The sequence below is a fragment of the Fusarium proliferatum genome, assembly GCF_900067095.1.
Source record: "Fusarium proliferatum ET1 genome assembly, contig: FPRO_scaffold002, whole genome shotgun sequence".
NCBI lineage: Eukaryota > Fungi > Ascomycota > Sordariomycetes > Hypocreales > Nectriaceae > Fusarium > Fusarium proliferatum.
The window spans coordinates 1,020,669-1,047,501 of record NW_022194791.1 but is presented as its reverse complement, the minus strand read 5'-3'; the positions used below and the strand labels follow the sequence as shown (position 1 = coordinate 1,047,501).

Genomic DNA, 26,833 nt, shown 5'->3' with positions numbered 1-26,833 from the left:
TTGAAGATTGAAGTCTTCAAAGTCCCACTTTTCGTTGTGAATGGCGGCCTCGATAACTGAATATTGCCCAATTTTGGGCTCATCTGGACAGAACTTCAGATTCGCATGAAACAAATCAATTCCATATTGGTGATCCCTAATACGTTTTTTCATAGGCTATGTCTAATGCTTTCAGACACCGCAGCCGCTTGAAGGACTTTGTTGTACTATACTGTCAACAGTCACGCCTAAGCAAGAACAGCACATGCATGATGCCAACATCTCTGATCTTACATATATTTTACAATTATTATCCATCGCTCATATTTGGTACAGTACTCCGTCTATCGTCAAGCATTCGAAAACCAATCGCAACAGCAATTGCCAATCCCAAGGAGAAGAGTTCTTGTGTTTCACCTCCTCCCCTATAACGCCAAATTCATCTATTCCTCTCCGTTGTTTTGGGGGTATTTCCTTTTTCCATCCTGTCCATCCTGCTCATTTCCATCACGAACGATCGTTGGAATTGTGAAGATGTCTCTCGTTGACTCCGCGAAACGCTCGTTTGCCTACCTCGTAGCTGCTGATCATGATGGCGCATGCTGGAGCAACCTTAAGGGTTCGTGGGATCCATCCCTTCCATAGTCCTGAGGCTCCTTCGGTCTTGAAAATGTGCCAGAGGAGGCGTGCCATACTGCGCTCCTCGGGGGCTGCTACTGCGCTGGCACTGCTTTGTTTGGCCTTTTTGGAGCTGTCTTGGTAGATCTGTGTTCGTGTCTTTCCGACGTCAAAAGGCGTTGTGACAAAAGATGCGAACGCCCCAGACAGAGCACCAGCTGTGAAGGCATCCACAAAGGTTTCGGTATGGTTCTCCTGCACCTGCGATCGTCTCCTTGCTTCTGACAGATCCTCCTCGAGTGGCAATGAGTGACCGTGGCGTTGTTCACGATAATCCGTCAATCTCGATCGTATCGACTCGTATCCCCACCAGTAAAGCCCTGAGAAAGGAACATCTCGCCAAAGGGTCAATGTCAAGCCTCTCCATAATGCAGTATATCCATGTGATCCCACCATCTCCTTCACGCTCTCGAAAGCTTCCACAAGGTGATTTGTCGTCGAAGCTCCGTGAGCGGCCTGCATTCGTGTCTTGACAAGTTCGATCGGGCTCACAGCGGTGGCTGCTAGGACACGAGCAGCTGAGCCAGCAGTCAAAGGTGCCGAGGTATCAGAGAAATGCGAAAATGGGCTCTTCGGGTTAAATCGCAAATAATCGTAACCGGTGAAGTAAATAATATTCGAGGGGACCGCCATCACAAGCGTGGGCGATAATCCTCGCCAGAGAGTTGTAATGCCCTCATTGCGTGCAATCTTTCGCAAACCATCAAAGGTAGAGCTGAAGGTTCGGCGCTGTACCTCCTCGACGGCACATTCGGCGGGTGCTGGAGGCGCGACGATACCATCTATCCTGGGCGCAGCGAGACAGAATTCGGCGTTGCCACCAGAGAAGAAAACTTCGCGACAGCAGGATGTGATACCGAGTTCGGCGGTTTGGGCGGGGGAGAGCGAGGTGGTAGTAATTGCGAGTTTAGAGAAATCGACGGTCGATCGAGGAGCCTTTTGCGACTGAAGACGCACGCGGACGACATCGAGGGGCGTGACTGTGCAACGCTGATTAGCATAAATCTGATCGAGGATGAAAAGAGACATACCAAGTAATGACGTTAATAAACTGCCCGACATGGCCGACACCATCTTCTGCGTCGCTGTGATATCAACAACTCCATTATTGCTACTCCCAGCTCCTGCCGCTGGTATTGATTTACTCCCACTGAGGATATCCCTCCCGTCGTTGGGTCCCGTTGGTTCGGCATCCATCATATGGCGTAGCGAAAACTCGTCATCGGCTTGGAGGGGGTTCTGGTGGTGATTGTGGTGGTGGTCGTAGCCACCGGGGCGATTTGTGCCGGCAGTGGCCATTATTGGGGTAATTCGAGTATATACGTATTCTCTTCAGTTCATGGTCGAGCAATTGGGGAGGGAATCTGGTCAAAATCTGATAAAAAAGAAGAGCACTAGAATCTCAGGGAGAAGGAAGGGGTAGTATATATGTGTAGGTTGTCGAGATAAGGAAAAGGCAAGCTGAGGTGTCGATGACGATGACTCGATGGTAGCGGTTTTGGTGGAGAGGTTTCGCAGTAGTGGCGATCTAAGGCAGAGAAAAAAGCACCCTTTTGTCCCTGATCGAAACAAAACAATCGATGAGACGCTATGTTTGCGACGTTGACATTTATTTTTTAGAGTTCCGTTCTGGAAGTTGAATGCCGAAAGGTGATTGATAAAAGTGTCTTTGCTGTGGAATTAAAAAGAAAAAGACAGACTCCCCGGACGAAATCCCCGAGGCCGGCCGGAGTAGGAGGAAACGATTCGGTCTGTCGGTCGGTCGGCTAGTATCGCACTCTATCAAATTGCGCTTCAGTAGTGCGACCCAGAGAGAGGAGGAGTCAATTAGCGATGCTCTCTCGTTATTTCATGTATATTCTGCATCGTTTGCTTTTTACTATACTTGTCGCATTTCCTCCTTACCAAGCAAATAAACCAAAATTTATGGCGATATCGCCCCCCAATGTTTTGCTAAGCCCGGGGTCGGAGCATCGGGGATTGGTGCACAAAAAACGGTTTGGGCCCTGTGAGGTACGTACCGCGTGTATGTGGTCATTTTAGCTGTCACCTGCTTCTCTTGGGCTTCGTGAGAGCCGCAGATTTCCGTAGCATGATGTCACGGAGGGTTTTGATTGGTTCAATGCATATCTTTTGGACAAAATGGTTGTTAGAGCTTCAGCAAGCTATGTCAGTGGCTCAGGGACCAAGAATACGTATTGTGATTAACAAAATGAGGAATAAATCGAATCTCAGTCCCCTCAATATAAGAATTATAGTGATGCTATTTGCTGAAATCATCATCTGTCATGGTGGCATTTTCTAAGGACAAGCAGAAGATCTTGGAGTATAACGTTAAGCGTGCTTGGCTGCTGATCGTTGTGATAAGATTATCAATCTCTCATTATCAATCTCCCTCCCAAGCATTGGCCTCAAGGAGCAAGAAAATATCAGACCTTAATATAAGATAAGGTATCAAAATAAACTTAGTAAAAGATATCCTAAACTTATCCTAAGTTATCTAGATCTTTTAATTATTTAGGATCGAGGTCCTAAGTTTTCTTTCCTCCCCTAGATTGGCTACTCCTTTCCAACAAACTCAAGCACCGCCTTAACAAACCCTTCAGGATTTTCTTCTGCAATCCAATGTCCACTCTCAGGCACCGAAGCAACACTAAAAGTCCCGCTTTCATGAACTTCCCCCATCATCTGCTCAGCCATCTCACTGAACTGATTCATCCCGCCGTTAAGACCCAAGGCTCTCACTTTGCATTTCCCATGCTTGGCAACCCACTCACGATTCTCCTCCGAATCCTTGCCGAACTCCCTGTAAATATTAAAGCCACAGCGTAGAGCACCAGGACGACTAAACATTTTGACATAGTAGCTCAAGTCCTCTTGGGTAATTGCTGATGAGTTGTACGAGTATTTGTCGTAGAAGTGGCCGAGGTAGATCTCCTCCTTGCCTGAGACGAGAGCTTCGGGGAGATCGAGAACTTGGTGAAACCAGAAGTGGAAATGCTGCACGCCGTGTATTTTCCAGGTGTCCTCGTGGGCTTGAGTTCCTGGGAGGGGACATTCTCCCCAGATGACAGATGCTGTTCGATCGGAATATCGTGAGGCAAATGTATATGCTATCATACCGCCGATATCATGGCCAACGATGTGGACTGGGTCTTTGATAGAGAGATGGTCAAGAAGTCTCAGGATATCAGATGCCATGGCTGTCTTGGTGAAGCCTGTCTGAGTTCTGTGCGAGTATCCAGCTCCACGATAATCTGGGGTGATTACACGATATCTAAGTCGGATGAGTATCTGCCCTATGGCTAACAGATAAAACTTACCCAGCTGAGTATATAGGACCAATGACTTTTCGAAATTGGTATGAAGTTTGAGGAAAACCATGGATCAAGACCACTACACCTTTCTCACCCCCATCAGGCTTGGTATCAGTGTAAGCGATGCTGACACCATTGTCGAGAGAAGCTGTATAATAGGCACGGTCCATTTCGATATGTATTATAGTAAGGCGTTAAATTAAGGTGTTTTTATGGTTCTTTTAGTGGTGAGTTATCTCTTTTATATGCCCATTGCGAGCTCTGATATCGCTGTAGTACGACATTGGCATGACGCTCGATGACGCTGAAGACTGTGGATTACAAAGCGATCATCTCGAATTCACGATGAATTGCAAGCAGGGGCGTAATAGCACCAATGAATGTCGCCGGTATTTTTTCAAGAACAGATTCGAGGTTTCTTGGTCGACAGATTGTTTGAAGTTGAGGATGTATGTCCATTAACGTTAGGCTACCACGGGTGATGGAGAGCTACTAAGGACTATATTCATGTCGTCTCAACGCTTTAACACTAGCAGCACATATTCCACCAATGTCCAATATAAATATCAATTTTAAGAACCAGTAACTAGGTAGTTACTATAAACTATCTCAAAGCAAAGACGTGGGCGCAAACAATAACACTCTCAACTATAGGGTATGCATCACAAACCATATGTGCCATATTTAACTGTCACTCTTACCAAGACGCCCCGATGCTCTGTATAGATACATTAAATGACCCATTTTGATTGAGTGAATAGCCTGGCAATTGCAGCGCATTAACTCATATCCCACACAGCATTCAACATCGTTACGCGTTGATGAACCGTTTAGATTTGTAATGTCCATTCACCGTCTCTTGACCACACTAACCTAATCCATCCACCGTAATCGATCGCCCCCGAATAGAATGCTATGACTCGGCCGGCGAACCACAGCATTCTATTCGGGCTCTTTGCATCATCCATCACGACTTATCATCAACCACCTTCAAATCCACCCCCTGTCCCTAATCACATCCCCCTCATTCTCACCTTGACTCAACCGGCCAACATCTGGTCTTTATAGCCTTCAACGTGATAATGAACTCATCGTAATAAATAACCTACCGCTTCTAAGATAAAATTCGGACATAACGGACAAGGGAGCATCATGGCATCAAACACAAATGAGCTCGACTCGGAACTCGAGTCTTTTCGACAGAAATGGATCTCAGATCTAAGAACGAGGAATGAGCACCCGGAAACTGCTGAGGCTCCGGCTGGACCGTCAAGACGCCCTCATCATGGCCCTATCTCATCGTTGCCACACAAGCATGTACCTGCGCCAGCAGATGACGGTGATGATGATTATGTTCAAAGCCGTGCTTTCGATCAAGATGAACCTGTAGCTCAAGCACCTCAGGATGTCCATCATGATCGGAAGGGAAAGAAACTTGTTTCTGCTCTGGACCACTTTGAGGAGGCCATGCACAAGGAGGATCAGGGTAATATGGGTGATAGTCTCAAGCTTTACCGCAAGGCTTACAGAGTATGTGATTTCAATGCAGCTTATCAGAAACCCTACTAAATCGTCTACAGCTTGACAATGGTGTTGATCGGAGATATCGTGAGAAGCATTTCCCTCAAAAGACAGCTCCTCGACCCGTTTCGCCAACAGCTACTAAAGCATCAGCGCCAGAGGCGACTCAGCCTCCCAAACCAGAAGAAGTTGTAGAAGTAAAGCCTCTACCCATAGGCGAACTCATAGCCAGCTTCTCTGGGTTGAAAATCGAGCCTGCCCCTCCTCCAGTCGAGGGCATGCCCGAACCACCATGTCCTATGGCCGATCTCCCCGACGAGATCCTCATCCACATCCTCCGTGACGTTGCAATCGCAGATGTTGGAGACTTTGGTCGCTTATCCCGAGTATGCAAGCGCCTCGCATACCTCGTTGCGTCCGAGCAGCGCATCTGGCGTCGTGTAGCTCTTGGTTCAGAAGTTGGTTTCAGCTCGCAGATATACCGTTTCGAAAAGGGTGTTGAGTGGGACGACCTGCCAGAGGAGGAACAAGAAGGCCCTGAGATTCAGGATGGTTTCGTAATCAGCCCCTCTGAGCTTGCGCAACGCAGACGCGATGCCAATATCGCTTTCACCGAGTCTCTCATACCCTCCGTGTACCCAACCTGGAAGCAACTTTTGCGCTCACGGCCAAGAATTCGTTTCAATGGCTGCTACATCTCCACAGTCAACTATATCCGCACTGGACAAGCCTCGACTAATCAGCCTACGTGGGGCAGTCCCATCCATATCGTTACTTACTATCGATATCTCCGTTTCTTCCGTGACGGCACGCTCATCAGTCTTCTCAGCACTGCCGAACCCGCAGATGTCGTGCACCACCTGACTCGCGAAGAACTCAACGTCCACCGCGGCGTTGCACAGCCCCATCTCCCCTCTGCTGTAATGGCACTCGCTCTTCGCGGTCGCTGGCGCCTGTCCACTGCTGCTGACCGCGATGAAGGCTCTGACACAGACCGGCCCGGCCCAGCTACTGGCAAGCATGATCGAGACCGTGACCCAGAAGGTGATGTCTTTATTGAGACTGAGGGCGTAGGATCAAAGTACATGTATCGCATGGATCTCTCTATGCGAAATGCTGGCAAGGGGTCCCGCAACAACAAACTTATCTGGCGTGGCTTCTACAGCTACAATAAGTTGACGGATGATTGGGGCGAGTTTGGCTTGAAGAACGACAAGCCATTCTTCTTTAGCCGTGTCAAGAGTTATGGGTTTGGGGAATAACTCATTACATAGCTGACCAAAGAGATATACTGAATGACATTGCTCTGGTCTGCATTTAGAAGCATAGATTATTACAAGCATATGAGTATACGAGTTCAATTTCGCCATAGCAGAGTAAATACATCGACCATCTATCTTTACCTGAGCCATATATGTTCTCAGCAAATAGTTCACTTCCAAGCATTCATTCTCAGCGGCTGATCTGTGGTCATTGATACGTAAATTTGTAATATACTGATAATGCCATCATCGTGACATTTCAAGCTTTAACTCTTGTATAGATCTTTCAGCAACATCCAACCTCATCCCTTCCATCAAATGGCCTTCGCCAAATCCGTCCTAAAAACATGAAGATGCAAGATAGATTAAACATCTTCCTAACCGTAGTGCCCAAACCAGAAACGCCTTCATCGCTGGCCGAAGAATCTGGCATGCCAAGTAGAAGAGAAAAATTTCGTAGGAATGTAATGCCATCAATGATATTTCCAAAAGATGTGCAAATACTGTGATGCTGAGAGCATCAACGTGACAAAGTAAATGAGTGAGGAACGCTTATGCGCAAAATCAGGCGAGCATCGTCGCCGGGTATCAATTCGCAAATGGAAGTTTTGCGTGAAATAGGAGACACTTTTGATCGAGTATATAACCTCGTCAAAAGCTCAAATATCCAGAATCCCTCATCTGCCCACGCTACCGAATTCTCTTTCCATCCAAGAACTTGGGGCTATGTCCCTCGTAATACTGATTATTGTATTGGTTTTGGTACTGCATGGCCTTGCGTGCTTCGTAATCTGCCTTTTCGTCCTCATCAAGACTGAATGCCTTCTTAAGCCATCCAAATGCACTCTTCTTCTTCTTAACTCGCTTTCCTCCGGCCTGAGTAGTAGCCCGTGAAGTAACAGTAGCGGCATCATCGTAAGTCGCTGTTGTAACACTGCTGAGAGTACTCATACCGCCCATTCGGGAAGGCTGGTTACGTTGATGGCCTTGGAAGTATCCTGAGGGGCGATACTGGACATCTGCTGGGCCGGCAGTATGAGGTCTCTGCTGTAGGGGAGAGTGAGGCGATGCACGGACGGGAATCGTATTATGATAGAATTGATGATGCTCAGAGTGAGGTGAAGGTATCACAGGAACATGGTGTTGTGTTGATGAGAAGTCTGCATGTGAGATTGCCCGGGGAAGTCGATGGGGCTGCTGTACTTCGAGATCGGAGCCAAGGGTGTAATCGGGTGCATGAGATCTGGCTGTACGGGGTGCTGTATTAGAGGGAGATGGGCGGCTGGCTGGCGGCTCAGCGTAGGTGCGTGGAGGGATATGAATCGACTCCGGTGGATTCTTCTTCAATGAGACTCTTTGCCGCAATGAGGTCCGCTTCTGCAGTCCCATTGCATCCTGAACAGTCTGGGTAAGTGTTCGTCTGTTCGTCTGTTCCTCAACTTCTTCGGGAGCAGGAATATGTATAGTAGAAGGTGTTATAGTTCGTCTTTGGCTCTTTTCTTCGAAACGAGGTGTCTCAGGGCCTGGAGCTACAGGTGCTGCAGCAGATTTTGGAGTGTAGACCTTGGGTTGAAGGATATATAAAGGCCCATCGTCGAAACCGCTGTTTGCATCACTGTTATCAGGCTCCTCTCTCTCTGGCTGTTTTGTATCGCCCGCAACAGACGCCCTGGGAGTAGTCGCGCCAGATGAAGGGGATGTAGTACTAAAATTTGGTCCAGAAGATGAGGGTGACACGCTTGCACTGATATTAGGCCTAGGTGAAGAAGTCGAGGCACTCAGGTTCGGGGAAGGTTTAAAGCTCGCGCGTTGGTACGTCGTAGGTGGTAGTAGGGGCGTGCCTCCAGGAAGAGGAAAATCACTGAGAGTATTCACTTCGGGATCGTCTTGCGTCATGTGGGATGCACGATGACTCTCACCACTACGAATGCTGGCCACTGGCGTAAGCGATTTCGTATTGGACCTTGTCGATGGAGAGGCGACTTGAGCAACCTCTTCAGACTTCGGCTCGTCGACTGGGATAGTGAAAGGAGGGATGGTTGCCTTTCAACACGTTAGCACAGAAAAGAAGCAAGGCTGAGAACAACTTACCCAGGTTTTGCGGCTTACCTCGCCAGCCGTCTTCTCCATTTCAGCCACGATAGTCATGAGTTTTATAACCAATCCGTTCAGATCCTGTGCCTGATTGTTCAAGTCGTCGAAAGTGTTGAGCCAGCCATCAGCGTTGCCCTTCATAGCGCGGTAGATGCTGTCCAGATCAGGCTCGGACTCTGGCCATTTAATATTCTTGTGTTCATTGAGCCATTCCATAAAGGCTTCACTAGAACGAAGACCAGCATCGATGTCGTCGTCCCATTGCTTCATGGCAGCATTCGTTCGAGCCAGGATATGGTCGATTCTCTCATTCCCAGCAAGAATCTTTGCTCTGAAGGCTCGATCTTCAAGCATGTTTTCAAAGGCTTGTCTGTTAGCCATGGGAAGCTGAAGAAGGGCGATGCGCTCTGTGAGATCCTTGTGAGCCTGGGCGAAGTCTTCAAGCATCACTTCGAGAAACTCATCCACCTCATCAATATGACCTTGAAGAATGGTTATGACTTGACCATTATCGGCAGCCAAACTATTGAGCAAGAGGTATACGCCGAATGTAATTTGTGAGATGAGTTTGTACATCTCATGCTGTTGCTGTCCAGGTCGATAACGCCATAAAGTATCGAATGGTTCGTCCTCAGCAGCCTGTTCTAATAATCTTCCCCGACGACCTTGTGCATCGAGTTCTCTCAACTTGGGTTTACCGGGTCCTTCGGTCTCGGATGTGACCTCGTCCAGAGATTCGGCGAAGGCATCCTGCAAAGACGGGATAGGATGTGTCGGAATGGACTGGTTCGGCGCTCTATATGATCTATAACTGTCGGACGAAAATCGGCGGTCGACCTCTGACCCTCCAATGTCATGTTCTGAAGCGTCGTTTCCATCGTCGGATGTCGGCACAAGGACGATTCGTAGCTCACCCCCGTCATACGTTAACGGTTGAAGCTGGCTGGCGGCCATGGTGGTGGTGGTGCCACTGCCCGAAATAGACACTTGTGACGAAGGCCTAATGGCCGAGGTCATCATGGAGGCGGCGGATGTGAGTGGTTACAGGAGAGAAACGGCAAGCCTCCTAGAGGGGATTTTTGGGAAACACAAAGGCGCGCAGCCAAGGAGAAAGGCGTTGAAAACGTCGGTGCAATTCGAATCGAGAATGAGGTTGGGCGAATATGCGCGTAAGACGATGTGGTACAGCGTGAGATATCGAGGAACGAGTGGAAGTAGTTGGAGACAAAGGAGGGGGCTGAATCTATCGCATCGTGGAAGCGCCGCCAAAAGCCAAAATTCAGGCGACAGAGACAGCCATGGCACCAGGAAAAATATGAGTCACGGGATTGAAGTCGAGTCGGATGGTGTAACAATAGCGATACAACGGTTGCTGGTCGAGCGAGATGGTCAAGGTTGGACGTTGAACGTTGAATCGCAAAGCTAAGTAAGTTAGAGATCTGCGGGAGAGAGTGGGAGCTGGAAAGAGGTCGCAGCTCTATCTGTAGCGCAGGTCTTCAAAGGGGAGAGATCATCAGCTGATCAGATCAGGGACTGGGACTGGGATTGGGACTGGGACCTAAAAGCTACAAAAGGTCGCCCAGAGCCAAGCGTAATTGTTGCTGTTTGCTGTGGAGGGGGGTTCGGGTTGACAATCCGGGGTAGGCGTACTGTACTGTGCTGTATCCGTAGAGCCCACAAAAAGAAGCGCTGAAGGGTCCGCTACAGCGAGGATAGACGTTGTTGGAAGGTAATTAATTATCTGCCCGAAGTCGAGGTGAGGAAGACAGAAAGACGGGACCATATCATGAATCGGTCGATGCGATATGCCCTCCTCATCAGTGGTTCACTGACTGAAGCTACCTTCCTCACCGAGGTACCGTAGGTTACCATTCTGTCTGGGCTTCGCCTCCTTCTCCATCGTTAGCCTGTGACCAGTAACAAATCCTGGCTTGCTTGTCTCGTCTGGTGCTGTTCCCGTGTCTCTGGGCCTCCCCTGACTCTGAACCACGCCAGCAGCCGCCACCCATCAACAACGGGGCCGGGTACTCTTGGCGAACAGCGCAACCACTAGCAGCCGCTAAGGTCCAGGTACCATCGCGCCGCCCCCTGCCAGTTCCTGGCCAGGCCTTGACGCCCCTGAAAAAAGGCCCCGGGATTGGCCCACTGCAACAGTAGGGGCTTCGAATGGACTGGGCTGCAGTTGGGCTCTGAGTGGATTGACTGGATGTTTTTTATATGAGATTTTGCAATTGGAAGCTTCGCCGATGGGAAATATTAATTGCACTGAATCTATTAATTGTCGATGGCCCAATCACTCGAGGCAAAGAGGTTGCACACCGTGAACACGTTATCCTCTGTGGCTAGTTCAAGCCCGAAGTGGGCGGCTGAAAGCCTCGATGGAATCCGCGGAATAGACTCAACGTGTACCTGGCTAACGCTCGTAGTGGTTAACGCTGTTGCCACATGATAAGTAAACATCCATGAGAAATGAGTTCCCTTGCTCATGTATTATTAAAGGCGCAGGAGGGAGATATCAGGGAAATACACGGAGTTGTTGGCAGCAAGGCTCTGTTTTCAATTTGCAGCCCTACAGGACAACGTCGGTGCATTGGGCAAACCTGATCAACACGGAAATCGTAGCAAGCCCAAATCAGTGCCGATCAGTAGTTCTAGACCTCAAGACCTCCCACTTTCCCTTGTTCCCAAGCCTTTTTGGCTTGCGGAAGCTGGCGTGGCCCTTCAACGGGCGGGCTTATAATAGCCACGCTGCGACATACATACAGAACAGAACAAAGACAGGCCAATCACTTGTACAACGTCAAGACAATGAGATCCATTTGCATACCTCGATGATGATATATTCGTAGCTTACCGCGCTTCGCCCTATCGACAATGTCGCCATCCCGCCAAGCCGATCAAAAGGCTAATTTTCTGGTCTATCGATGTAAAGCGCCTGACAATTGCAGACCTTGAAATTGCCTCGTTTAAGTCACGATATTAACGGAGGCTGCAACACGATTTACCTGTCCTGGCCGATTCTAGTTCAGGGGCACGTCTCTGAGGCCCCATGTTGCGTGTTACGCTGGTCGGGCCCCTCAGCCAATAACTCGACTCTAGACGGGGAAACTGTAAAAGTTGGAACGATTTGGCGGATACAGCGCCTGAGAGGTCTCGCGATTCGATCTTTGATATCGCCATTGGGTGTCTCGTCGGGGTGGGAATTGCAGCTATCGAGGTGCAGTAGCCCTGAGGAATGCTGAAGGATCGCAGGTCTCAGCCCAAAAAGACACAACCCTACCAAGGCTGCACAGGCAAGGGTTCTGCAGAATGCACGGCTCATCAACTGGACCAGCATCCGGGAAGAAGCAATTCCATTCAGCTGGAGACCTTCGGGAATTGCTGCCCACTCAATATCAAACTCAAAAAACTCAATCGCTGACCGACATTCCTGTTATGTCTCTCCCACGGCAATAACTTGAAGGAGAATTTCTTTGGGTTATGCTTGTTCAGGGGCATGACCCTCATGGCCTCGTATCAGATATACAAGAGCAATTAACCTCCACTCCCAAATCATGGGTTTCCTCTTATCGGCAGTTTAATAGAGTTCAGTAGCAAGCGCTAAAGGCTTTGTCCGTTGTCAGGCTGCTGATCTGACGGGAGCTTCCGTTTAGAGTATACAACTTCATCTCATCTCTGATAAATGATATACGAGATTACAGGCTGAATTGAATGTCTGCGACAGCTGGATGTATGCTTCCGTGACTGAATCATGGAGTATGCTTGGAGTCTTGAAACTGCTGAGAAGGATGTGATATCTGTCCCCCCCCCAAGATCAAAACGCCACAAGAGCCATTCTTGACGACAGATCACAAGAACGCAACGTGGAACTATTTTAGGCACATTCTTCTAAATCCTCACTAATCCTTTCATAAAATCGCTTACTCTTTATAAAGTCTGGAGTGTCTTAGAAGCCAAGCCACATGCTTAACTAGAGCTGCGCCATCTACCATGGCTTCCATCAGCAGACGAACATGGCGCGAGATACGATATAACCTCCGAATATCTCGGAGAGTGAATACACGGAGTAATAACAAAGTTAAGATTTAAGATTGGCGATATCTGCAAGATTCTGAAGTGTAATTTTATATGAATTTCCCAACTGAAGTCTTTCATGGCGATAACTGCCCGATCAGGCTAAACCTCCTTGTCATCATAAGCCACGTCCCTTGGGGCTGGGAAAAATATCATCACCTCAGCTACAGCTGAATGCACGCAGGGTCCTACACCCAACACAACATAATCGTTCTTCGCTTCTCCCTACGCCGAAATAATAGTAATTAAAAAAATGGCCATCAAGAACCCCTTTAGGTTCGGCCTCGATCTCTGGGATCCTTCCAATCGCTTCGAAACATCTTGGCTCTTGAGCCCGTGGCTTCTCTTCGCTTTCCGTGCTGTCATCAGCATATACGCTTTCGTTACGCGATTCTTCATCATCGGATGGGAATGCACGCACGACGACCTCGGCGGCTGTAGGGAGGTCGGCAGGTCCTTCAGCTACTTCACCATCTTGACATACTGGGGCATCGCTTTCTACTTTGCTGTGGCGGCGGTTCATACCGCCACGTACGCTCTTCGTGGCCGATCATTGCTCGATGGTCTCCCGCGACCGCTGCAGGCGCTTCATGCGCTGTTTTACTCGACCATCGTCACGTATCCGTTCCTCGTGACGATCGTATACTGGGTCGTTCTGTATAAAGGGCCTTGGTTTCCAAAGGAGTTCAACGCCTGGAGCAACATCAGCCAGCATGGCCTGAACAGCCTGTTTGCGCTTTTCGAAATCATCATTCCTCGAACGAACCCCCCTCAATGGGTACACATCGCGTGGCTGATCTTCATTCTTGCGCTGTACCTTGCTCTTGCGTACCTCACCCACGCGACGCAGGGGTTCTACGTATACAACTTTCTGGATTATCAAGATGTGGGCGGACGAGGCATTGTTGCAGGATACATTCTCGGTATAGCGGTCGGAATTGTCATCATCTTTTGCATTGTCTGGGGCGTCATCTGGGTTCGACGATGGTTGACGGAGACGAAGCTTGGTATGGATGGTAAGTTTGCACAGCAGCCTGCCGACACCAACGACATTGAGCTGGCTTCTTCTGGTAACAAGTACGCTATTGGAAACCATCCCGAAGCACAGGATAGGATGTATTGAGCTTGTCTGTCATAATTTTTTGGGAACGTGGAGTGTTGGACAGCCATGGAAGGCGTAATGTGTAGGCATTTCTTAATCAAACAAAGCGACCTTCAAGGATACCCTTAGCGGAACGTGCGATATCACAAAGCAGTGTTAATTAGTAATAGTTAATGACAATAATGAAACCCTCACAAGATACGCAACTCACGAAGCAAATTGTGCCTGAGCTAGTCTGACCTAAACAGTATTTTGACCCTCATGCTTTCTTGCTCATAACCATCCAAATGATTCACTATCTTTGAGCCTCATGCTAGTAATAGTATCACAGTATATGTACAACGCCCATGCATCCGTCACGCCGTTACCTCTAAAAACGTCCGCCTAACACTTAACCAAAATTCCACGTCGCTTCTCTGACTCACGAATCTCAAACATGACCTGGATGCCAACGAACAGACAAGAGCACGCTGTAACAAGGAAAATAAGCCCTGTTTGTGTTTGTGTCAGTGATGTGCTTCCACAGAGTCTCGATGTGCCACATACCTGACCAGTCATGCAAGATGCTCTGGATGATGCTCTGCAAACCGTCTAGCCCAACAGCAAAGCCAACTAAGTTGGCTGAAATCATCATTAGCACGTTACCCACGCTGCCTACACAACAGAGCATGCGATATGCTGTTGGTCGGTCCTCCCACTTGCTCTTGGGGAACATTGCCGCCGCAGTCCACTCAGGTATCATGAACAGAACAATCAGCCAACCCCAGATCAGTAGGCGGAGCTGAATATCGTGCCAGAGTGCCACGAACGTGAATACAAGCAGGAATGTCACAATGGATCGCACAGTGGACCGCCAGTTACGGAACGATGAGCCACCCAAGGGAACGTAGATGTACCTGATCAACCAGCGGTTATACGAACGGTGCCATGCTCTCCAGAAGAGCTGCGTGCTGTAGTTGTTGCTCACACAGCGAACCATGTTTTCAGGCGGATCAATCCCATCAACCAATGACCAAAGTCGGAACATACGCCAGGGGATCAGAAGCTTCAGCCAGATGATATGGAGATTCATGAAGGACAGCATTGACAGTTGTGCTGCCGTGTACGAACTCCAATCAGGCTTTCCCTTGCTGATCGCACCAACCCAGTCAAAGTGCAGAATCACCTCCATTGACAGCAAGACCAAGAGGAAGCGGATACCGTATCGGATTGTTCGGCTCGTTTCGATGCTGGCAGCTCGGTACTTCGACTGTGAGATGTAGTCATTGAATGTGAGGATAGGTCCTGTCAAGTAGAGCGGCGCATAGATTGCATATGCCACATAGTTGCGGAAGGTAAAGTCTCGGGGCTCTGCAGAGATGCTGACACGATCTCTTTCGGAGAGATTTGCTGGGTCCAATTGCTTCTTCTATAAGCATCAGAGCATGATCAGAAATAATTCCCAACTCCTAAGCAATGTTATGACTTACCTCAAGTGCATTAGAGTTGCCACGATCAATACTCCAGTAGTAGTCTAAATTGAAGCTGATAAGACGTAGAATGGTGATATTGAAGAGAACCTCCCAGCGTGCCAGGATTCCTTGGAACGTGCTATCCATGCGGGCTCCCAAGTTCATCAAATCCGAGTTGAGGAGTCTCATCTTGTTCTTATACAGGCCCATTTGAGGGGGTGAAATGAAGCTAAACAGAACTCGGAACCGCCATCCTTCGGTCAATTCGTTGGCGAAGAGGATCGCAATGTTGAAGATCCAAGTAGCTGCCGGAACATATCGTCGAGGAAGCTTGGTCGCAAGCTGGAAATTGGTCCAGAGAATGAAGAAGATCTTGAACGCAGAAAGTCCGTGTAGAGCGAACAAGAATATGAATGCGAAAAGGAAATCGAATGATGCTCGCTGGTCTAATCGGTTGCGTCCTCCCTGGCTTCGCTCAGGCAATGACTTGTACTTGTTCCAGAGCTTCCTCAGCAGCGGGTGGAAAAGAAGGAGAGAGCCCATGTAAGGCATGTTCTCGCGGAAAACACCATATTGCGCATCGGAAACGTCGATCTGTCGTCCAGGAATCCAGCCCGGGGATAGCCATCGCTTAAATTTGGGGTATCGAGGATCAGTTTCTGGTCTTTGTTAGCTTGGAGTCGCACAAAACCAGTGGTAGAGAATACCTCGAGAGACATCGTAGGTGATCCAGAACATGTAAGGAATGGCCACAGCAAAGACAAGATAGTAAAGGTAGAACTCGGGCGTCTTCCATTTCGACGGTTGCGCTCTGCTCCGCTCCTTGGCTGCAGAGTCTTTCTTTACACTCGGATCTAATCGCGCTTCGATAACATTCTGGTAGGGGGTAGAAGAGGCAGTAGTGAATCGTGTGTCGAGAGTATCATGGTCGTAGAGACTGCTCAAGAAAGCTAGAGGACCCATGATGGCGATGGTCCTGGGTCAATGCGACGAACTGCTTAGCGCATGGCGGAATACGTAGAAGAAGAGCAATTGCAACAAAGCGACAGAATTGAATTGGCGCAAAAAAGCGAGCGTGAGAAGAGATAAACGCAAGTCGCACGAGTAGAGAAATTGATGCAGTCGTGGCCCTTCGTGGGGTGCGTAAGATCCAATGGAGCTAGTGGTGTTGAGAAAAAGGGACCTCTCCCACCGATCCGAGGCACGGTTCAAGGTGGGCTGCTCTCCACTCAGTGGCTGCAGGGGGTTAGAGCTCCAAGGGGAAGCCCCTGAAAGCCGAAATAGGGAGGCTGTCACTCGTCCGTTTGGCTCTTGGGCGGGGACTTGATCTAACATTAGAACTCGGTTTAATATGAAACTGAATCTAGAAGACGTTTGAAGATGAAATGATTAGTTTTATTACTGCGTTTATTTTTGTTCATGAGCATTATCGCGACAGTGTTTAGATGAGAATTATCCGAGATGAGGAGGAAGTTTAGGGTAAGTAGTTCGAAAAAAAGGCAACCATCGAAGGTGAATGTTGCATGCCACAATAACACGATGCAAGTTCATGAACATGTTTAACTACTTATAGACATGCTACCACAGAAGAAGTGATACCCTCTGTAGTGTAAGGAAATGATATTGTTTTTGGTCTTGATCTTGGTGTTCTGTGTGTTTTGTGTTTTCACTTCATGATCAAGCGTCCAGGTACTTTAGGATTTGCATTTTACACAGAAGAACCAACGAACAAACATCTTTGCATACACAATCTTTCTACTACGACTTCACCGGCGTATCACTAAACTAGGTGGACATTAAGTTTCAATTATGGTGTCTGGCTATTACGATAACTTCGCCTGGGAGCCCATCCGTCAGAGGACACAAGTATCTGAACTATTACCAACTTGAATTATGGAAGGCAACCATCCTGAAGATACGCCGTAAGAATGATAAGAAGATTGCCTTAGGACTTCCCAAATTGTAAGGAAGGTTCCTCCGAACCATCTGACTGTAGCTGACGTAGTTGCTGATGCCTATACAGAGCCTCTAGTTCAGGATGAAGGCAGATTCTAGGACTATGATATTGAATTACACGACACGATCAGTATGCCAGAGTAACACACAAACAGTCGCACTCGGAAATTTAGCACGATATGATGGGTCAGAATACTAGAGTGAAGCTTGAAAATGATTCTGGCAAACTTCCATGCCTATCATGTGGCAACTGGCAAACCACAACATATACTAATCATCAGCAAGGGGGCGAAGCAAGAGAGCATAAAGTTGAGGCTCTTATTGGGGTTACAAGTATATATTGATCTGGTTGCTTGACTAGCCTTTCGTTGTTAATGTTTAATAGTATTCAACTTATGTGAATGAAATCCATCTTGACCCAACTCATAACTCACAAGATACTAAAACATTATATTCTTATTTTCACTTCAGCAAACAGAAAACACTCGTCTCTGCATCTTGAAACCACTTGATGGTTTGAAGAATCTGAAGATCACCTTAGGTTTTTTAAGGAAGAGTTCTCGACGAGACCTAACGTCTTTTTCATCAACGTGTCTACTCATGGTAAGGCTGCCCGTTTCCTCATCTCTGTTCATCCCATTCTTGCCTGTACATCTTGAGAACATTCATTTCAACATTCCGGGACAAATCATCTCATGGTGTTGAGACCAATGGTTTCATTATCCCAACTAACCGTCTCGTCTCATCAGAGAACCACCCTCGCTGTACCATATCCAAAGCCAACTATCTCATCAATCTTCAACACCCCATCTAAAATGTGCAACTGGAACATCTATCTCTGGAAGTGCAACTGCTGGACCCTAGCCATCAAAGAGCCCTGCCACTTTCGCCGCCAGCAGAAAACAGCCAACTGCAACCAGATCCAACAGGTCAAGAAAGAATGGGTTCACGTTCAGGATAAACCATGCGTGAACCACCGAGCGAACGCGAGTCTCTATGTCGATGGACCGACTGCCAAGTGGGAAGATATAGAATCCACTGCTTATCAGAGTGCAAAGAGTCTTGCTGAGAGAGGAGAGTTTCCCGACTTTGTTGAATAAGGGAGTAGATTGACTAGTTGTCTGATGTATGGTCGGCTGATTATTGGGCCTTTGTGAAAGAAAGGTTGGCCATGTTTTTGCCATTATGATATGGGATTAGTATTAATGTTTATTATTGTCATTAATCCAAAGACTTTTCACCCGCTCCTGAATATTTTCTATGGCATAATTTCATCGCAGCATGGAAAAATTCATCCCCTCGGGGTCTGTTTCTCCAATTTCTTCCGTATCTCCTCATTGATGCTTTGCATAGCCTTCACCAACGGCATAACATCCCTATTCCCTCTACACAGTAAAGTCGATTGATGACTCAGTCGTTCAAGTGCTTTAATATCAGCCATATAGGAGCGAGGATCTTCAGCTCGCAGTATTGTATTAGCCAGATAAGCAAACGCCACGAAGCATCTGTATGCGCCGAATAATGCTGTCATTGTTACTCCGTAAGGGTATATCACCAATAACCGATTGAGAGCTGCGATAAGACGGCGAGCTGCGTCTTCCACGATGGGAGAGTCTGGGATGTCCAAATCTGTTGTTGGTGGTCTTGGAGAAGTTGAGTTGAGGAGAGCCATCTTGCGAAACATGTAGATGATGGAAGTATAGCCTGTCAAGATGACATCGGCTACGACCCAGATGTCTTGTTCGTTATCTTGAGCGCCTTCCAGCCATTCCATCTGTTATGAGTCAGTATAAGCGCTTGATGTGGCAGTACAGTGTCTTACTAGCTGCCACTCGGTGAAGATCTGTTGCATCTCGCGACAAAGGTCTTCCGTCTTGGCTACGATCTCAGGCTTGGTGGTGTTTTCTGGGTCATCAAGCATAGCAAAGAACCGGGCGATTACTAGACTGACTCTTGAACTGGCCAAGAATGCGATTGTCTGCATCCCTTGCGGTAAAGGGTCCGAATCAGGGTCCAGCCATGGTAGATTGACTTTCCATATGTCGTTGGTGATAACTGGGGGGGTATTGAGTATGAGTCGGTAGAAAAGATCAATCTGTATGACTTCCCAGAACCCTCGCCTCTCATTATCGCATTTGGCCTCGCTGAAAAACGTGTTGTTTTCATCCGAGTCTAGCCTGTGAAGGTTGAGGGTCTGGCAATATTCGCATGCTTGTTTAAACATCCTCCAAGCAAGGTCGTAATCGAAGAACTCAGCAGCCACGCGGCTCTAGATGACATGGTTAGATCAGATGATATAAGTGTTGGTAGAGACGTACTGTGAACAGAGCGGCGATGAGATCCGTCATGGTCCCTGATGCCTCTCGCTCCCAGCTAGGCACTGCACGCAGACATCCCAGGTAGCTCGAGTTCATGTACCCGAGACTTGAAGTCGAAGTAACGTTGCTCGCTTTTAGACTGCAGCCATGATACATTATGCTATAGTATATGACAAGAATGACCGGGTCGACATGGATGTGTGGTAGATTGATGATGTCAGGAATCAAGTCGATAATTCGCCTGTCCAATAAGCCTAGGAACATGCAAGCAGGCATGTGCTGAAAGTAGTCTAATAATGTCAGCCAACATCAAAGGTTGCATCGCAGAAGACTTACTGGCAACCCAAGTCTTGGCCAAGTCTGTGGGAATGTCTATCGAACTGGTAATGGCGGTAGAGCCAAACGACCTCTTCCTCAGCTCCTGAACTTGGTCGACTGCATCTTTCAGAACAGTCATGGCATCCATCTCACGGTCAGAATTATGAGGCGTTAAAACACTGGACTCATGACCATTAGTGCTAAAGGCCACCGGCGAGGAGGACACCTCAGAGCCATCGCCAGAGGGTGTTGGTATCGATTGGCCGTTGGTGGATGAAGACCCAGCTACAGTCTGTGCCTCAAGGCGTTGCAGGCGATCAAGGATAGTAGAAAGAGCAGCATTGGAGCCGTCCGCCGAGCTGAAAGAGTCAATGTCCAATTCTCAATGCCAGAAACAAGACTACTCACAGGGCTGGGTCGATCAATGGCCGCGCAGACCTCCTCTTGACCCGGACAGGATACACACATTCTAGATCATTTGGCTTGCAGCGACCACACTGTGGCATAACACGATTGCATCGGACTTTACGTTCCTTACATCTCTTGCACTGGAGTCATTATTAGATGCGGCTCGGAGTCATTTTCAGCTCGGCAGTTAAGAAAGGTAGCTTACAGAAAGACGATTGAGTTGTTCCGATCCGGTTACCCCGGAGGACGACATATCGAAGAGCCTCAAGATCAATTCACAGAAAAGTCCGAGATGAAGCTGGTATGATGAGTCCAAGATCAGACGATGGCGGAGATTCGGTCTTATCTACCCCCGCAGTCGGGTAAAGAACAATACGAAGAAAAGCAGTACGTAAAACCACACTATCGACAAGAACAATACAAAGCCACAGGGGTGCAGTAAACTCAAAATGGACTGTGCTTGCCCAGGTTCTGAGTGAAGGACAGGACACAAGTGAACGCCACTTACCACTTTGAGTATATTTACGAGAAAGCTTGGCATGTCAGAGTCCGAAAGTCCGTGCCAAGTCTGGGGTTCTCACCTGGAGCTTCGGACTTTCAAAGTCCGAATTGCTTCAATGATCCACAGACTGTGGGAATGCCCAGACGGGCCAACATGGCGCTCTATGGGGTTGTATAAGTTAATTTTCTTTGTCTTTGACTCATATTTCATCGAATAAATACTCAATTGTTTGCTGAAATGTTCTTCTTCTCAACATCTTCATGCTCTTCAAGCTTCAACAGTTCTTCAATCACCGGCTAAGCCATCTTTGGTCTTGAATCTTTCAATTTGAGCCTCACTACCATTCATATAAACTGTCAGCATCACCAGCTGGAAGTATATCTTCAAAGACAATTCATAATGGCAACCAGACCACAGCTCAGCTCTGGGGCCGGTACCCCCAAGCCATTCTACCACAACGACATCGGCTCAACATGCTCAACACACGTCTGCACAGAGAAGAACACTGAAGTTCCTATGAGCGAGGACGACGAGTATCAGCACAATGAGGAAGTCGTGCAACTGGCCCGAGAACTCACCAGGCGATCAAGTGCTGCACCAGGGACTCTCTTCCCCCAAGCAAGTGGTCCATTGAACCCCAGCAGTTCAACCTTCAATGCGAAAAAATGGGCAAAGGCATTCTATGACCTACGGACTGATACGTCTGAAGGAAACCCACCTAGAACAACTGGTGTGGCCTTTCGAAACTTGAACGTATTTGGCTTTGGATCAGATACAGACTTCCAGAAGAGTGTGGGCAACATCTTTCTAGAGGCTGGTACTATGGTCAAGAAGCTTCTGCATGATAAGCAAAGACGTGTAGATATCCTGCAGAACCTGGAGGGCGTCGTTCAGAGCGGAGAGATGTTGGCTGTGCTTGGTCCCCCAGGTTCGGGCTGTTCGACATTTCTCAAGACTATCGCCGGCGACACACACGGATTCCACATTGACGACACCTCTGAGATCAACTACTCCGGCATCCGGCCAGAAGAAATGCGCTCAGCGTTTCGCGGCGAGGCCATCTACACAGCTGAAGTTGACCATCACTTTGCGCATCTCACAGTAGGCGACACACTCTACTTCGCCGCGCGAGCTCGCTGTCCGAAGAATATCCCAGAAGGTATTTCACGACGAGAGTATGCAGAGCATCTGCGAGATGTCACGATGGCCATGTTTGGTATTTCACATACCAAGAATACTCGCGTGGGGGATGACTTTGTGAGGGGTGTCAGTGGAGGCGAGAGGAAACGAGTGACGATTGCAGAGGCAGCATTGAGCTATTCGCCGCTTCAATGCTGGGATAATAGCACGAGGGGTCTTGATAGTGCTAATGCGCTTGAGTTTTGTCGGACGTTAAGAACGCAAGCTGATGTTATGGGGTGTACTTCTGCTGTGGCCATTTATCAGGCGTCTCAGGATGCTTACGATGTGAGTCTCGAGTAAGCATTGTTATGGAGTTTCACTGACTGGTGTAGGTATTCGACAAAGTACTCGTGTTATACCAAGGAAGACAAATCTTCTTTGGCAAGACGAAAGAAGCAAAGTCCTACTTCGAAGGTCTAGGCTTTGTCTGTCCTGAGCAGCAAACCACGGCCGATTTCTTAACCTCCATGACCAGCCACCAGGAACGAATCATCCGCGAAGGATACGAAGGCAAGGCCCCCAGATCACCGGATGAGTTCGCACAAGCTTGGAAGGACAGTGCCCATAGGCAGCATCTTCTCACTGAGATGGACGAGTACATCGAGCAACATCCCTTCGGAGGCGAACACTACGAAAAGTTCGTCGACTCAAGGAACAGAGACCAGTCCAAGTCACAACGTATCAAATCACCGTTTACGTTATCGTACATGGAGCAGATGAGACTTACACTGGGTCGAAGCTGGGTGATGCTCAAAGCCGATCCCAGCGTAACGGTGACTCTTCTACTCTGCAATCTCGTCGAATCTCTTGTCATCGGAAGTATCTTCTACAACTTACCCGAAGACACGGGCGCATTTCTCAAGCGCGGACTACTCATCTTCTTCATTCTGTTGATGAACGCTTACAACAACATCTTGGAGATCATGACCCTCTACGCCAAACGAAACATCGTCGAGAAACACGCGCGCTATGCTCTGTATCACCCCAGTGCCGAGGCTCTTTCATCCATGGTCGTGGATCTACCGTACAAGATCTTCAACACCATCATGATGAATACCACAATGTACTGGATGGGAAACCTTCGTCAAGACGCCGGGCACTTTTTCTTCTTCCTCTTGGTGTCCTTCGTGACGACGTTGAGTTTCTCAATGCTCTTTCGTCTCATTGCCTCTCTTACCAAGACCATCGCTGTGGCCTTAGCTCGAGCTTCGATCATGTTACTTGTTATCGCTATCTATACCGGTTATGCAATCCCACCTCAGTACATGCCCGTTTGGCTTGGATGGATCCGGTGGATCAACCCGACATTCTACGGCCTCGAAAGTCTCTTCATTAACGAATTCGGCGGTAGGAACTATCCTTGTTCAAACTTTGTGCCCAGCGGACCTGACTACAGCGATATCTCACCACTTTCGCAAGCTTGCGCGATCCAAGGTTCTGTACCGGGAGAGGACTTTGTTCGAGGATCTGCATACCTTGCTTCGACGTACGGCTACGCTGACTCTCACAAGTGGCGTGACTTTGCTGTTGTCATCGCCTTCACGATTTTGTTCATGGGACTGCACCTGATTGCTACAGAGACAATTGCTTCTGAACGTTCCAAGGGCGAAGTTCTCGTGTTTACTCGCAAGGAGATGAAGAAGCACGCCAGAAAGGCCCTTGATGATGAGGAGACAGGCAAAGTCAGCGGAACGCAGCTCGGAAGTGGTAACGGCAACGACGAGGTCACAGACGTTGAGGAGCAGACTTCCGTTTTCCACTGGAGGAATGTCTGCTATGATGTCAAGATCAAGGGAGAATCTCGAAGAATTTTGGATCATGTGGACGGTTGGGTAAAGCCAGGTACTTTGACTGCTCTGATGGTAAGTGATGAACCGCATCAAAGTGAATCGGTACTAATCTGGTTATAGGGTGCGTCCGGCGCTGGCAAGACTACGCTACTAGACGTGCTCGCAAGCCGAGTCACAATGGGTGTTGTAACAGGCCAAATGCTCGTGGACGGAAAACTACGAGACGAATCCTTCCAACGCAAAACCGGTTACGTTCAGCAGCAAGACCTTCACGTCCACACCCAAACAGTTCGCGAGGCTCTCAACTTCAGCGCTCTTCTTCGTCAACCAGCCCGATACACACGAGAGGAGAAGCTAGATTATGTGGACACTGTAATCAGTCTTCTTGATATGCAGGAGTACTCTGATGCTATCATCGGCGTGCCTGGCGAAGGTCTCAACGTGGAGCAACGAAAACGGTTGACAATTGGTGTTGAGTTAGCTGCTCGGCCTCAATTGCTTTTGTTCTTGGATGAACCGACTTCTGGACTTGATAGTCAAACGTCTTGGTCTATCTGCAATTTGATGCAGAAGCTTACCAACAATGGTCAGGCTATTCTCTGCACTATCCACCAACCTTCAGCTATGTTGTTTCAGCGCTTCGATCGACTGCTGTTGTTGTCTCGTGGTAAGACAATCTACTTTGGTGATATTGGTAGGAACTCCAGGGTTTTGGTTGACTACTTTGTTCGTAATGGGGCGCCGAAGTGTCCAGTTGGTGTAAATCCAGCTGAGTACATGCTTGAGGTCATTGGAGCTGCCCCGGGAGCTCATACAGAGATCGATTGGCCTCAGGTTTGGAGTCAATCGCGTGAGCATGAGAACGTTCAACAGGAGCTTGGGCGGTTAGCAGCTGAAGGCAATGCCCATGTTGGGTCAGGAACGCATGATGGAACTGAGTACAACGAGTTTGCTGCTACGCCATACATGCAGTACACACAAGTCACCAAACGACTGTTTCAGCAGTACTGGAGAAGCCCTGGATACATCTACTCCAAGGTTATCTTGTCCGCAGGCGCAGTAAGTACTCCCCACGGTATGTACAAGACTGCCACTAATCAAGGAAACAGTCTCTCTTCATCGGTCTGTCGTTCTTGAACGGTCAAAATACTGAACGCGGTCTCCAGAACCAAATTTTCGGCGTACTGATCTTCCTCACGATCTTCACCCAAGTTGTCCAGCAGATGCTTCCGGACTACGTCGCCCAACGCACCATGTACGAAGCGCGCGAGCGGCCATCCAAGACCTACTCCTGGAAGGCATTCATGGTTTCTACGATTCTGGTAGAAGCAGTATGGAACTCGGTAAGACTCCACTGAGTACCTGATATGTGGGAGATTTGTAACTGACAGTAACGTAGCTCATGGCTGTGCTCTCTTTCGTTTGCTGGTATTTCCCGACGGGATTGTACCGCAATGGCTATGCAACTGATACGACGGATGCACGAAACGCGACCGTGTTTTTGTTTGTGTGGATGTTTTTCATGTTCACGAGCACATTTGCGCATATGATCATCGCTGGCTTCGAGACTGCTGAAGTGGCAGGCGGTCTTGTCACTCTGATCATGATCATGATGTTTTCCTTCTGCGGGTAAGTTGCTCTGAGCCGATTCCTTGTACATATCACTAATACTGTGTCAGTATCCTTGCATCACCAGAGGAACTCCCCGGCTTCTGGATCTTCATGTACCGCGCCTCACCCTTCACATACGTCGTGGAAGGCTTAATGGGCACATCAATGGCCAACGCCGACGCAGGCTGCGAGAACAACGAACTCATCACCTTCACTACACCCAACGGTACAACATGCGGCGAATACATGAAGTCGTACCTGTCCAACGTAGGCGGATACATCGTCAACACTTCTGCGACAGAGTGTCAGTACTGCACTATCTCAGACACCAACACATTTCTGGAGAGCAAAAGCATGAGCTATGGTAATCGATGGAGGGATTTCGGACTCCTTTGGGTTTATTGCGTGTTTAACATTGCGGCGGCGTTTGGGATCTATTGGGCTGTTCGTGTGCCCAAGAACAAAAAGGCGAAGAAGGATTAGATGGAGCGTGTATTATACCAAAAATGGTGTTGGGGATGTTAGATACAGTGTTCTCTAGATATATAGATTTCAGGATCGAGATGCTGCTGAGTTGAGCTGCGGAACTCTCCTGGCCGTAACATTGGACATATCAATGGATAATCTGCATTTATATGGTTCCAAGTCCCATTAACATCGAAAACAAGAAAGATTGCTTCATGACCAGAGTATGTGGCATTTCGATGTCGTCTGTTCGTTATCGCCCATGCGATCGGCGGCAAAGCCCTTGAATTGACAAGACAGCAGGACAACTATCTTGAGTGCGCAGCAATTGTAGAGGAGTTCTTACCCGAGACATTGAAAAACGAAGAAACAGAAAGAAACAGAACTCTCTAGGTACGAACTGAGCATTGTCGATAGCGAGGAGAGTCCCTCAGGGGGTCAGCAAACAAGAGCATTGAAGGACTCAGAATTGTCGGCGTGGTTTGAGCGATAGCGCACCTGGCAAGTTCTCTTAGAATTGGCAGGCAATCACTATCGTAATCTTCATCGCCAGATCTTTCCCTCCCTTACCTCTAGCAGACGTGGTCTATGCCACGGATGTCTCACGCCAAGAGTCCAGAACACTCGAGCGGTTGAGAGCAATCTCCAAGGGTTGCCAATATCTCTACCAACAAAGAACTGTCTATCACTCCAATTGATCGTATCTAATCCAGGTAACCACAAGAAGCTAGGCATATGCGCTCGCCTAAAGAGCACTGGCTCCAGCTGCCACAAATCGTCGATCAGAGACCTGTCCAGAACGTGG

The 26,833-nt window shown here is 48.3% G+C and overlaps 9 protein-coding genes across 9 annotated transcripts; 4 read left to right on the top strand and 5 right to left on the bottom strand.

The window, feature by feature from the left end:
* Positions 1-486: 486 nt before the first annotated feature.
* On the bottom strand, positions 487-1,956 carry FPRO_03438 (uncharacterized protein; the record flags this gene model as incomplete). The annotated part of the gene is made up of 2 exons (XM_031226349.1): positions 487-1,637; positions 1,689-1,956. 2 exons carry the CDS (start codon positions 1,954-1,956, stop codon positions 487-489), a joined length of 1,419 nt encoding a protein of 472 aa, XP_031076895.1.
* A 1,260-nt stretch (positions 1,957-3,216) lies between these two features.
* FPRO_03439 (uncharacterized protein) lies at positions 3,217-4,144 on the bottom strand (the record flags this gene model as incomplete). Its single annotated transcript, XM_031226348.1, has 2 exons — positions 3,217-3,934; positions 3,981-4,144. The coding sequence occupies 2 exons, from the start codon at positions 4,142-4,144 to the stop codon at positions 3,217-3,219; spliced, it is 882 nt and encodes a 293-aa protein (XP_031076894.1).
* A 982-nt stretch (positions 4,145-5,126) lies between these two features.
* FPRO_03440 (uncharacterized protein) lies at positions 5,127-6,757 on the top strand (the record flags this gene model as incomplete). The annotated part of the gene is made up of 2 exons (XM_031226347.1): positions 5,127-5,504; positions 5,555-6,757. The coding sequence occupies 2 exons, from the start codon at positions 5,127-5,129 to the stop codon at positions 6,755-6,757; spliced, it is 1,581 nt and encodes a 526-aa protein (XP_031076893.1).
* Positions 6,758-7,447: 690 nt separating this feature from the next.
* Positions 7,448-9,805, bottom strand: FPRO_03441 (uncharacterized protein; the record flags this gene model as incomplete). Its single annotated transcript, XM_031226346.1, has 2 exons — positions 7,448-8,800; positions 8,849-9,805. 2 exons carry the CDS (start codon positions 9,803-9,805, stop codon positions 7,448-7,450), a joined length of 2,310 nt encoding a protein of 769 aa, XP_031076892.1.
* A 3,373-nt stretch (positions 9,806-13,178) lies between these two features.
* Positions 13,179-14,048, top strand: FPRO_03442 (uncharacterized protein; the record flags this gene model as incomplete). The annotated part of the gene is made up of 1 exon (XM_031226345.1): positions 13,179-14,048. One exon carries the CDS (start codon positions 13,179-13,181, stop codon positions 14,046-14,048), a length of 870 nt encoding a protein of 289 aa, XP_031076891.1.
* Positions 14,049-14,411: 363 nt separating this feature from the next.
* Positions 14,412-16,441, bottom strand: FPRO_03443 (uncharacterized protein; the record flags this gene model as incomplete). Its single annotated transcript, XM_031226344.1, has 4 exons — positions 14,412-14,518; positions 14,574-15,435; positions 15,497-16,137; positions 16,186-16,441. 4 exons carry the CDS (start codon positions 16,439-16,441, stop codon positions 14,412-14,414), a joined length of 1,866 nt encoding a protein of 621 aa, XP_031076890.1.
* A 1,688-nt stretch (positions 16,442-18,129) lies between these two features.
* On the top strand, positions 18,130-18,534 carry FPRO_03444 (uncharacterized protein; the record flags this gene model as incomplete). Its single annotated transcript, XM_031226343.1, has 1 exon — positions 18,130-18,534. One exon carries the CDS (start codon positions 18,130-18,132, stop codon positions 18,532-18,534), a length of 405 nt encoding a protein of 134 aa, XP_031076889.1.
* A 191-nt stretch (positions 18,535-18,725) lies between these two features.
* On the bottom strand, positions 18,726-20,731 carry FPRO_03445 (uncharacterized protein; the record flags this gene model as incomplete). The annotated part of the gene is made up of 6 exons (XM_031226342.1): positions 18,726-19,208; positions 19,257-19,703; positions 19,753-20,042; positions 20,089-20,429; positions 20,479-20,618; positions 20,684-20,731. The coding sequence occupies 6 exons, from the start codon at positions 20,729-20,731 to the stop codon at positions 18,726-18,728; spliced, it is 1,749 nt and encodes a 582-aa protein (XP_031076888.1).
* A 648-nt stretch (positions 20,732-21,379) lies between these two features.
* On the top strand, positions 21,380-26,046 carry FPRO_03446 (putative ABC1 transport protein; the record flags this gene model as incomplete). The annotated part of the gene is made up of 6 exons (XM_031226341.1): positions 21,380-22,447; positions 22,495-24,024; positions 24,073-25,011; positions 25,062-25,295; positions 25,352-25,581; positions 25,632-26,046. 6 exons carry the CDS (start codon positions 21,380-21,382, stop codon positions 26,044-26,046), a joined length of 4,416 nt encoding a protein of 1,471 aa, XP_031076887.1.
* Positions 26,047-26,833: the final 787 nt, after the last annotated feature.